The sequence below is a fragment of the Peromyscus maniculatus genome, chromosome 19 (genome assembly GCF_049852395.1).
Source record: "Peromyscus maniculatus bairdii isolate BWxNUB_F1_BW_parent chromosome 19, HU_Pman_BW_mat_3.1, whole genome shotgun sequence".
Classification (NCBI taxonomy): domain Eukaryota; kingdom Metazoa; phylum Chordata; class Mammalia; order Rodentia; family Cricetidae; genus Peromyscus; species Peromyscus maniculatus.
Window position 1 is genome coordinate 52,640,145 of NC_134870.1, and position 12,762 is coordinate 52,652,906.

General features: G+C 38.7%; 1 protein-coding gene across 8 annotated transcripts in view; it reads left to right on the plus strand.

Annotated features, from left to right (window-relative positions):
• Positions 1-12,762, plus strand: part of Csnk1a1 (casein kinase 1 alpha 1) — a 37,702-nt gene that overhangs the window by 15,556 nt on the left and 9,384 nt on the right. For 2 of the 8 annotated variants that reach the window (XR_013046127.1, XM_006985146.4), the window contains exons 4-10: positions 52-150; positions 2,433-2,516; positions 6,003-6,142; positions 7,655-7,733; positions 8,567-8,641; positions 9,988-10,094; positions 11,870-12,018. Coding sequence is in view for 4 of the 8 variants with exons in the window: in XM_006985146.4 (XP_006985208.1) it covers positions 52-150; positions 2,433-2,516; positions 6,003-6,142; positions 7,655-7,733; positions 8,567-8,641; positions 9,988-10,094; positions 11,870-12,018 (733 nt within the window). In the remaining 4 variants the exon portion in view is untranslated. The remainder of the gene's footprint in view (positions 1-51; positions 151-2,432; positions 2,517-6,002; positions 6,143-7,654; positions 7,734-8,566; positions 8,642-9,987; positions 10,095-11,869; positions 12,019-12,762) is intronic. The other 6 variants (XR_013046128.1, XM_006985148.4, XR_013046129.1 and 3 more) reach the window with 3 other exon arrangements.

A 12,762-nucleotide genomic window follows, 5' to 3' on the forward strand; every position in this document is an offset into this window, starting at 1 on the left:
ATGAGTTGCTTTCTGTTATCACTTACTATTTTTACCCTTTTTCTTTTTCAGATGATCAGTAGAATTGAATATGTGCATACAAAGAATTTTATACACAGAGACATTAAACCAGATAACTTCCTAATGGGTATTGGGCGTCACTGTAATAAGGTTAGTTCAATGTTCTTTGCATGAAAGAACAATGAATAGAATATTGATGCGAATTGCTTTGATAAACTTTGAATCTTTGAAAAGCCATAGTAAATCGAATTTGCTGTAATCTGCTTAAGAGATTGTGCCAGAAGGATAATCAGTTAACTCTGTTAACTTAGTAACTGAAATATATTCTCTCCAACTTATCCAACCAAGGTTAGTTTATTTATGTGAAAATATAAAATTCCAAGGGCTTTTTAATGAGCTTTAATCATCTATTTTTAACTTGGACAATTGTACTTTTCATTCACTTAAATAGTGAAAACATGTACCTATAATCCTTCCAGAATGGTGACTCTATAAAGTGTGGGTTTTGGAATACATGTGCTTGTACCAGTATGGCAAACTACTGACCTATCTGTCACTATGGCATTAACCCTTGCTGCCTGAGCATGGTTAATACTGAGAATCCTTAAGTCCTTGGATTGGTGTATTTAAAAGAATAACTTTTGGGCCTGTTTCAAAAGTAGCTTACAGTTTATTACTTGGGTGAGTTCTCCACCCCTCCTCCATGCTGTTACAGGAGAGTACTGACCAGTGATTGAACATTCATATAGCAGAGTGAGTGATTATTGGGGGGGGGTTCTGACAGTGGGTTCCATATACGGGGTGGTTAGGTTGTAGTGACGCATGATTGCAGTTAGAAACTAATTATATTGAAATTTTGTCTGCAATGCTTAGTTTTATTGAGTGAATTGCTTTCTTTATTCATTCAATGTTGAGCTCGGGCAGACAGGCAGCATTGGCAATGCACGAAGCATGTTCCAATCTGATGATCTCAGAAATTTCTCAACTTCAGGACAACTGGGGCGGGGGGAGCTTTTTTTGTTTTTGTTTTTGTTTTTTTGGGAAAGGAAACTTCCCATTTGTTAACCAGTTAGGGAATGTGGTGTTTTAGGTCTAGCTGTAAATGTTTACCTTTGTTTGCCTGTATGAATGCCAACTTGGAGCCATTATATTAGACCTGGTGTTGCTTGTTAATGTGAGATTAATGTTGGTCTGACCAAGTTCTAGGAATTAGATTTTTCACAGAATTTCATATATTGAAGGGTTTTTCAGCCATGTAATTTATCTTGTATCCCCAAATTGCATTTAAAGAAATGTAGCTTCTCTCTTTGAAGCATCCAGGTTCTTAGTTATTATTCTAAAACCTGGTAATTGGTTTAAAAAAAAAATTGGCCTTAATTTTTTCTCCTGCAGTTTTGGCAGTTTGACTCTTCTTTTGGCTATTTCCCAGCCCTCTTCTTCCTGTTTTCTTATCCTTAAACGCCCATTATCCCCACGTGATCCCTGTTCTGCATAGTGACAGAGCAGTAAGTACATGGTTTTTGCCTTCCCTTTAAACAGTGGTCTAGATAGTAACACGTCCCGCTCTTTCCCTGCTCCCCTTCTTAGGAATAGTTGGTTTAATCCCGTAGATGTCTTGGAAAGTCCATGTTCCTTTTTTAGAATCTGTGTCCTCTGTACAGATAGTAAAATGATTTTGTGGCACTGCTTACCTGGAGCAGTTTTCAGTGTTCACAGGACAGAAGTGAAGTGTTTCCTTTAAGATTGAAATAGAAATGTTTCTCTTCAACACTTGTTTCTGTAGTTGGTTTTTTTGGTGTTTTCTGTACTGTAGTTTGAAAAGTGCCCCTGTGTAAGACTGGCTCCTTCAGTCAGCTTGACCAGAAGTTTGTATCCACAGGAATCAGGCTTGATGGGGTGGGGGCAGCTTCCCAGTTAAATTTCTTACTTGGAAATTGTTCTGAATTTGATATCTAGGAGTAGCCACTCCAATCTTAGTGAATTTGCTCATCTCTTCCAGTAATTGGCCCTGCATGCTTTAAAAATAAATTTTAAGGTGACTAAATGCCTTCTACCTCTTCCTTACTGAAGATTTTTCCCCCATACATTCTTTTTTGGGGGAAGGGCAGATTGTGGTGTCAATGATTTCAGCTCCAAATTCCCCATTTTTTTACGTAAAAATTACAGAGCCAAATGTCACCATTGCTATCCCTGTTTCAGACAGTGGCACAGTCCTAGTGGCATTAAGACCATAAGTATTCTAGAATTGAATGTTCTTGAGCACACGATTTTTATTTGGAAACTGAGAAGAAGCTCCAGTGCTTGGTGGAAGAAGGATGGCATTTGGCTACCCTGTTCTTTCTCTGATGCCTCGGTGTTGCCTGTCTGCGCCGGCCATTGTTGCAATGTACGCAATACTGTTTGATGCACTGCCACCTCTATTGTCTGTTCAGTGTTTAGAATCTCCAGTGGGGAAGAGGAAAAGAAGCATGACTGTTAGTCCTTCTCAGGACCCATCTTTCTCAGGATTAAACCAGGTCTGAAACTGTCTCCTATTCCAACCTCAACCCCCAATTCATGTGCTTTTCTTTCTTATTGTTTTGTTTTAATTACTTTTATTTAATTCTGGAGAATATAGATCTTGCTCAAGCACCTCTTACGTTGGCATTATTCAGACATACTTGGCAAACATGTAACATTACTAAGATATTTTTGTGGCTTTTGCTTAAAACTTTTAAAGCTTAGAGAAAACCTAAATGAAAATAGGATAATGTCTTTGTTTTAGATCGTTGACATTGATATGAGGAAGTGCTGTTAGTGTAGTGTTGAACCTTTACTAAAATAAATGAGCTAGTTTAGCTTCAAAATGTGTTTGGAGCTGAAGAGTTTAATGCACAGTTAAGTCTCGTATGCTCTCGTGACTGCTCTCTCTGCTCTGCTTTCCTTCCTTCCCCAAGACCCTCCTCAGGTAAGTAGAGGTCAGATTTCACAGCTAGTGTTTCTCAAACCAGACTTGTCAGGTTGTCGATTCTTAGCTTCCACCAAATGGTTGCTCTAGGTCAGGCGACAATGTATTCATAACAGAATAGTGACAGTTTAAGGAATAAAACAAACTAAATGGTCAGTGATCATTAGTCACAGGAAGATAACTGAATATATGACCTGATTTAGGTTTGAGCGGGCTAAACAAGCCAGTATTTAATCACTTTACATAATCTTTTCCTTCTGGAAACTGAATTTTGTTTGTTTTTGGTTTTAGTTTGAGGCCTGGTCTCCTAGCCCTGGTTGGCCTGCAACAGGCCGGCCTCATGCTCAGCCATCTCATTCACCTACCTCTGCCTCCAAGTACTGGGACTAAGGGTATATGCCACCATGCCTGACCCAGTATGAATTTTTATGGACAAAGGAACGTTTACTTTAGGATGTGAATTTTGGTGCTTCTGGAACCAACAAGTCTGTAATTTTTGATACTGTGTACTCTGAGAAGACAGTATTGGCATAAATAACCAAAAATGAAGAAATATGCAATGCTGTATACTGGCTTAATTACCTAAATTACTTTTCATTTATTTCCTACATTGCCCCAGTTTTGATTTTGTGCTTCCACTGCTGTCCAGGGGCAAGTTCCTCCTCCTCCAAAGGTTGCAGATACTCAAGTTACTTATCCCAAAAGAGAAATGAGTGTGCCGGTGCATGCCTGTAATCCTGCAGTAGGAGGCGGATCACGGCACATTCCGGGCCAGGGCTAGTTAGTGCCATAGGGAGTTCAGGTAACCCAAGGAGCTGCATACTGAGACCTCGTCTCAACAAATAAATAACCCCCAAAGAGCTTATTGCTGTGGCTAAATCTTGGTGGGTAAGAGTACATGAGTTTTCTCATGATAAGAAGAAACAATTTTTAAAAACTTACTAGTCTCATTTTTACTTACCCAATCCATCTGTACATTTTGCTTACATTTTGTAGCATAACAACTTATTTTCTAAATGTGTTAATATTTTGTTTATATTATACAAGCTAGTTAGGTTGCAAATAATTGATGCAGGTCCTCAGAAAAATAGTTTGTCCCAATAATGAAAATTGCCTGTGTCTTTGCAGGTGCAATCCTTATACTCACCTGGCACTGACTTTCCTCATTTGTTTTTTTCTTTATGTAGTTTCTTGGAGCATTCATGGATTTAGTATTTGGCTTGGGGGTTTTTGTTCTTCTTTTTTTTTTTTTTTTTGTTTTTGGTGTTTTGTTTTGTTTTTTGCCTTTTTACATTTTTGTTTTGAATACTGTTTCCTCATTTTTATAGAGGAAATAACTTTTGAGTACTGGGTTTCTTAAATCAATCTTTGGTTTTTTACACAGTATCTGCTTTTTGAGTTGCAAATGGAGATTTTTCTTTGAGTAGCAGCTGTCAGACATAATCCACATTCGCACACTTCCTCTTCTCTGAAAACTAAAGGGATTACATAATCCAAGGAGGCCTCTGAGAGAGTCCATGACCTAGGAATTGTTTTCAGTGCCATGAAGCTGACTATCGTGTGTTGTTAGTTTTCTGGTTTTCAGTGTTATTCTGCAGAACTGTGTGCTCATTTACTACTAGTAAACTGGTGCTGGTTTTCATATTAAGAGGAATGTGCAGTGTGAGCTATATGTATTAAAATACTTTCCCATATACCTAAATAACTTGATTGCTTAGGGAGTTTAATATTAGGTTTACAAAGCTTCTGTTATCTATCTCTCACTAGTAATTTAGTCTCTTATAGTAGACCAAATGAAAGTATAGGCATAATAGCTGGAAGAAACAGGGTTTGTTTGTTAAAACAGGCTCTCACTGTGTAACCCTGGCTAGCCTTGTACCCTCTTGTAGACCAGGCTGGCTTCAAAAAAAGAGATCTGCCTGCCTTTGTCTCCATAATACTGGGATTAAAGGCATGTGCTACCACCCTTGGCAACTTAGCATGAATAGATGATTTGTTTACTTGTAACTTGAGTTTTAAAAGATTATGTTAACAGTTTCCTAAGACATAACAGCTTCCATACTGGTAGAAGAGACCTAGTAGTTAACAAAAAAGAATAATAAAGTGTAGGTGCAATTAGAAGAGACACAGTCTCGTGTGTTCACATGCACACAGATAGGTCAAGCTTGATAATATGGGAGATAGGATTTTATTATAGCATAGACTGGTAAGTAGGGGTTTTTTTTCCTACAAAAGTTAAAACTTCAAATACATAGGTAAACAGGAATCGATTTTGTTACTTTTTCATCAAAAAAATATGTTTTCCTTTTAAAAAATTGAGTTTTGTACATTAAATTTGAATGACTTAGAAAACTGCTGTTAGTACTTTATTCCCTGGTTACCACGTAGATTATATAAAAGGAAACATTTTCTTCTAAAATGCTAATGTGGTTTTGGGGTAGCTCATTTAAGCAGATAATTTGTAAGCCACCTTAATTTAAATGCTATGCTTTTAATTTTTTAATTTTTAGATTAACATTTTATATTTTTCAGATACCTTGTGAAACATTGTAATGCATGCTCTTGTTTTTTTTTTATTATCTTAAAATGGTTTCTTTTTTTATATCAGACTTTGAGGATTGTGTTATTTAAATAATTAGCTTTTTCTTAACATACTGAAGGGAGTGGCCTTTGTGAGAGAGAGGAGTCCCAGAAAGCTTGTGCATAGATTTTGGAACATGCTTGTTTTAACCATAGAAACAGCCTGTCAAATTTCATGTGGTAAACGCATACTTGACAACTCTGCCTTGGGACATGTATATACTCACTTTGTGAAGACAGGCTGCTATGTGTATAAGAACTGGGCAGATAAAATTATATAAGTAAGGATAGATTACTAGGCATAATTGTGGGGGGTGTTACTTACTGGTGAAGAATAGTAAAGGCTTATTGGGGTGTTAAATCTATTATCTGTTCTACTTATATTTCATTTTGATATTTGAATATACTAATGAGTAAGAGACTGTTTAATTGAACAAGGTTAGAAACCTAATGTCTCCTTGTTTTTCTTTTAAAGTTATTCCTTATTGATTTTGGTTTGGCCAAAAAGTACAGAGACAACAGGACAAGGCAACACATACCATACAGAGAAGATAAAAACCTCACTGGTACTGCCCGATACGCTAGCATCAATGCACATCTTGGTATTGAGCAGAGGTAAGTCTTTTCAAATCCATAATGGAAGCAAGCTTTGGATGGCTTTTCTTGAGTTTGTTCGTATTAAAATTTCTTAGTATCTTAAGGGTGCTTCTTTTTATTGTTGTATCTTTTGCTTTTAACTAGTGCAGAGAAGCCACCTAAATTAATGGGGCTTTTTATTTTCTTTCCTGAAAGTTGTCTCTGCGATAGAAAGTTAAATGTCTGGTATGGTGACACATACCTGCAGTCTTAGCTAGCACTAGGAGGCTGAAGCAGGATGAATGCTAAGAATTCAGGGCCATTCTTGGCTATATAATGAGTCCACATTGTGAGACTCTATCTAAAAAAGGAAGGAATGAAAAAACAAAAGCCTGTTAAACGTGGAAGTTGGAAACATAATTAGTATTTTGACATCTCTTTTTAGTTTATAACATAGTACCTGCTTTTTAAGTGCTGATCTTAGGCACTTCAGTGTTATGACTTGTGCTTATCACTGTGGTTGGCAATGTGAACCTGGGAGAGTGGATCCTTAAAATGAGGCAGACTCTCATGCAATAACCAACTTTATTCAGAGCATCAAACAATTTATACTCTGAGTCACATGAGTAATTTGTACAATCACAAAGACAAGCCCCACAAGCTGCATGTGGCAAAAACATGTTTTTTCTATGGAGGTATATAAACAAAAAACAATAGCCAGTTGTGATGAATAATTTGAAGTAAACTATCCCCTACATCTGGGAGAGGCATGAAAACACATTCCAAGAACAATTCCATGTTTTTGAAGAAACTGAGGTCACGAGTTTCCTTGGAGTTTTCTCAAAAGCACTTTGAATCCCCCCTGCATGACTCTATTTGTGGACCATGTTCCAACAACTTGAGTTCCAGGGGTGATGAGGATCCATGGGTCACTTTTACAAGGAAAATTCTGTAAGAGAACTGAGCTTAGTGGCTCATGCCTGTAATCCCAGCACTTTGGGAGTCTGTGAGAGGATTGCTTTACCTTCGAATTCGAAGTTAGTCTCGGGACAAACAAAAATTATGAGATTTGTAATAAACCACAGTGTGATTGGTAGACTATGATCTCTGTGTCTTCCTTGAGTTTTCTTTTTTCCGAGTTCCCTTCAGTTTTTGGTTAGCTTTCCTTCCCTAAAAGAAACAAAGCAAAAAGTGCTATGTCTTTGGGTTGGAAACGTCATATTGGAATGTAGGAAGAAAGATAGTAAATTTCTGAATACTCTGAGATGTGCTATGATTGCGTTCACCCGGGAACAGGTATTTCCTGTCACTGGGTATATTTCTTTCAGTGCATGTGTATGAGTGTGTATACACTTGTGAGGTTGGTTTGTTTGAGCATCTCTAGAGGGGCTTTAGGAGTTGAAAATGAAGGCATCTCTTACTACTTGTTTTTCATTGTTCATTAAGACACCAGATAGTCTTTATCTTCATTTGTGAGCATTTTTTCTTATGTGTACTCAGTTTTTATGTTTTCCCATTATCTGCTTCATAAAATACCATTCTCTTTTCTAGTCGCCGAGATGACATGGAATCTTTAGGATATGTTTTGATGTACTTCAATAGAACCAGTCTTCCCTGGCAAGGGCTAAAGGTAAATCAAACTCAAATTCCTGGGGAGTGCTTTTATTTATCTTCTTTGAAGGAAAGATAGGAGATGGATCATCCGAGAACTTGAGGAATGGTGTGGGCCCAGGGGAGTCAGAGCAACCTAGGCAGCATAAGGAAGGAACCCTTCTGTCGCAGAGGGGAGGGGAGAGAAGAGGGAAGACACCCTGGAAGGTGTCCCCCTTTACAGTGTTTTCCAGATCTCAGTTTCAGCCAAAGTTAATTTGATTTTGCCTTTAATTTGGGGGAATAAGTTGACCGTTTGAGTAAGAAATTAGCTAAGAGTAATTAATTTAACTAATTAATTAGTTAACCCTGAAGGCTCATCTTTTGTGCTAGTACTCATTGGTGACAACTAGCCTTATCTAGGTTGAAGCACAGGTGGGCTTTGGATGTTGAGCCGTGCTTTTGAGTGTATGGTTTTTTTTTTTTTTGTTTTGTTTTTATTTATTATGTACACAGAAGAGGGCGCCAGATCTCATTACAGATGGTTGTGAGCCACCATATGGTTGCTGGGAATTGAACTCAGGACCTCTGGAAGAGCAGTCAGTGCTCTTAACCTCTGAGCCATCTCTCCAGCCCCTTGAGTGTATGTTAATAAATCATTGGTGTAGAATTTAATAGCTATTCTGAACCTTTAAAGGAAAATAGTAAAATGCTCAGTTCTTTTGTGAGTAGCTTTATCCAATGTGGACTTGATTCCACATATTCTTTACTTAGCTCTTACCTACTGAGTCTCTAGTACATATTCTTACTAGTGTGTTCAACTACTGCACTTCTAAGTATTAAATCCATCTTTGCACTTCTTTTTTTTAACAGGCTGCAACAAAGAAACAAAAATATGAAAAGATTAGTGAAAAGAAGATGTCCACTCCTGTTGAAGTTTTGTGTAAGGTAAGTAAGTATACATGATGAGATTTAAAAATAATTCCCATGGCCAGGTGTAGTTAGTATACATCTTTAATCCCAGAACTTGGGAGGCAGAGGCAGCCTGGTCTAACACAGCAAATTCTAGGCAGCCCGAGTTCAAGTAGTAAGACCTCTCTAAGTAAAGAAAAGCATGGGCTGGAGGGACACATCTCTGGTCAAGAGCATGTGCCATGCCTGGTGTGGTATTGCACTTGTGCCTTTAATCCCAGCATTCCAGACTCAGAGCCAGGAGTTCAGGACTGCTGGGGCTGTGTAGAGACATCCTGTCTCAAAAAAACAAACAAAAATAGTATTTGCTGCTCTTCCAGGGGATGCGAGTTCAATTCCTAGCACCCACATTGAATGTAGTTTATAACCTGGTAACTCCAGCTCCAGACACTCTTTTTTGCCCTTTGTCCTCTCTGGGCACCAAGCGTATATGAAGCAGGCACAGTGCACATATATAAATAAGGATAAATCTTTTTAATAATTGGTATAAAGTTCAGTAGGATGGCCCAGGGAGTAGACACCTGCTGCCAAGCCTGATAGCCTGAGTTTGATCCCTGAGATAAGTGGTGGAAGAACCAACTCGCACAAGTTGTTCTCTGTTCCATGTGCATGCTACAGCACATATATATCCATACACAGACATAGTACACACAAAAAGTAAGTCAAAGTAGTTACGTTAAGAGAAAAAAGCAAATCCTACATTAGCAAAAAGACAAAAAAATCAGTTGTCTTTGTTACTGCCCTCAGAAAAAGTTCTGAATTGTGCTATATAGAAAAAGGTGATTTCTTTCATAATTGTCTTAGGGTTTCTATAAAGCAATTTGGGAAGAAGGTTTATTTCATATTAGAACTCTCAGGCCACACTTTTATCTCTTGAGGGAAGTCAGCAGGAATAGAAGTCTGTAACCTGGAGTAAGGGACTGAAGCACAAGCCAGTGGAGGGCTGCTGCCTGTGGCGTGCTCCCCAGGGCTGGCACCATCCCCAGTTGAAAAGAACCCTCCCACATAAATCATCAGTCAGGAAAATGCCCCATGAGTCAGTCTGGTGGGAGCATTTTCTCGATTGAAGTTCCTTCCCAAATGACTAGCTTTTGTCAAGTTAACAAAGGAAAGAAACTAACCAGGACAACATCTAGTATACTATGGAGTGAGTAGGTGAATTTGGTTTAGATTTATGAGAAAACCAGGCTATAGTTGTCTTAATTGTCATAGCTTCCTACAAAGTACTGAAACAACATTATATGTTTCCTTTTGCTTGTATTTCAAAACTTCTAACTTGGTGTTTTTGCTTTTCACTCTTGTTTTAAATATTGAATTGATAGGGATTTCCTGCAGAATTTGCCATGTACTTAAATTACTGTCGTGGACTGCGCTTTGAGGAAGCTCCGGATTACATGTATCTGAGGCAGCTATTCCGCATCCTTTTCAGGTCAGTTGTTAATCTCGAAGTGGCTGCAGAGGCCCACCACCCACCCCCGTGTGTGTGTGTGTGTGTGTGTGTGTGTGTGTGTGTGTGTGTGTGTGTGTGTGTGTGTGTGTGTGTGTTTTTACATATACATAATTACAAATAATTTTACCCTGTACTGGTGATTGCAGCTACAGAATAACTCCTGAATCTAAGCCTCCGGAATAACAGGCTATGAGGTTGTATGTCCTAAGAATGTCAGAAGCTGCACCCATAAAATCTCACCAGCATGACTGCTTAAACTAAGGAGTGCTGAGAGCAGGAGAAATTCTCTCCCCTAAGGAAGAGCACACCAACCGGTTTTATCTGATACGAAGTGGTCAGCCCTGAAAACACACATATTACACAGAGTGAGCAGATTGTACTCATGGATGCAAGGAGAGAGAGAGAGAGAGAGAGAGAGAGAGAGAGAGAGAGAGAGAGAGAGAGAGAGAGAGAGAGAGTGAGTGTGTGTGTTATAACAATAATTCATGAAAAATGGTCTTTTTTTCCCAAATCAAATGAAGTCAATAAGGCAGCTGAAATTCTTTCTCAGATAAAGAAAAGGAGGGAGGAAGGGAATGGCCGAGGGGGTGGGAACTCTAGGCGTTGCTCCCTCTCCGGCTGAGCAGGGATGCTCGGGCTGCCGCTGCCGCCGCCTTCTCAAGACGGTACCTAGAGAGGTTCATCCTGACTCTGGCAACCGCCCGGTCCTTTTTTTTTTTTTTTTTTTTTTTTTAAAGCAAGAAGGTGTGTATAGGCATTTTTGGAGGGAAGAAGGGAAGGGAGAGATTATGTAATTAAAGTTTACAAGTAAATGATTTTTTTTTTTAATCCTTGAACAGTAATTTCAATGGTACAGAACCCTCTTCAGTACCGAATAGGAAGGCATTTAAAGTCAGGCATGGTGGTACCTTTCTTTAATCCCAGCACTTAGGAGACAGAGGCAGACATGGATCTCTGAGTTCCAAGCCAACCAGTACTACACAGAGAAACCTTGTCTTGAAATTATATGCTCCTCCCTTCCCCCACAAAAGGAAAGACAGAAAAGAGCATTAAAATACAGAGTCTGCCAGAGGTCTACCAGAGACTCCAGCAGTTAGGAGATAGAGGTAGGAGGATGGGGAGTTCAGGGCCAGCCGCTGCACCACAGCTATTCAAGGCTAGACATTATCCTGCCTGTGTTTCAGATTCTTAGAAGAAACTAGGGAGTAATCCATTAGTCCCAGAAATGATGTCCCAGGGTACTAGCACCATCTCATTCACAGTTCTCTACATGCTCCCTAGGAGGTTCTGAATGAACCTTTCTAGGTAATTGACAGCTTGAGTCACTGTTTTTTTCACTCCTAGTATGCTCTTTTGGAGAATCTTGTATTTTGATTTTGTTTGTTTTTTTAGACAGGGTCTCAGTATGTAGACCAGGCTGGCCTCGAACTCAGTAGAGCTTTGCCTTACTGAACACTGGAGTTAAAGGTTTGTGTCACAATGCCAGACACCTTTGGAGACAATTTAAAAGGCAGTTTCTATTTTAAAAGTTAATATTTTTTTTTAATCTAGTACATCAGAGTAATTTTCCTTTTAATTGTGACATGTGAGAAGTAATTATTTAAAGTTACTTGGAAAAAGAAGAATCGTAGAAGTTACATGCTTATGAGAAAATACTCTTAATCTAGAGAGACCCGTCCTGCTGTCTTGAGAAGTGAGTAGGCTGTTTAGCTGGACAGTATTACTAAGAGGTTACCACGCCTTTTCTCTTCCAGGACCCTGAACCACCAGTATGATTACACGTTTGACTGGACGATGCTAAAGCAGAAAGCGGCACAGCAGGCAGCCTCCTCCAGTGGGCAGGGTCAGCAGGCCCAAACCCCCACAGGCAAGCAAACTGACAAAACCAAGAGTAACATGAAAGGTTAGTAGCCAAGAACCAAGTGACGTTCCAGGGAAAAATTCAATACAAATTGGGTAATTTATTCATTTCTAACAGTGTTAGATCAAGGAGGTGGTTTTAAAACAGAAAATTTGGCTTTGTATTTTTAAAAAAAAAAAAAAAAAGACGTCCTTGGAAAATTTGACTACTAACTTTAAACCCAAATGTCCTTGTTCATATATATGTATATGTACTTGTATATACATATATGTGTGTATAGTATATCATTTCTCTTGGGATTTTGGGTCATTTTTAACAACTGCATCTTTTTTACTCATTCATTAACCCTTTTCCAAAATAAACATTTGGTGTTGGGAATATGGTATTGCCAATCAATCCAAAATCCTAGACCTAACACTTGTTGATTTTTAATACAGAATCTGGTTAGCCATGGTATTTTGACTTACTTTCAGACTAACAGTGTTAAGATATTTGTCCATTTGTTGTTTGCATGTTAATGCTGTAGCGTTTACTGGGGAACTGTGAACGTGATCTCATTGTAAGAGGCGAGTCCTGGCGCTGCCTTCAGCATGTCGATCTTCTCGATGGCAGAGAACCTGTTAACTGCAAAGCTCAGCATGTCTTCTGAAGTCACAAATTCTCTCTGCCAATGAACTGTGACAGATCGCACTTTCATGATGATCCTTCAGGAGTGCTTTATTGAAATGCTAAGGAACTTTAGGCACTCGAGTTCATTTAATGTGGAATTGAAGTCTATAGTTAGAA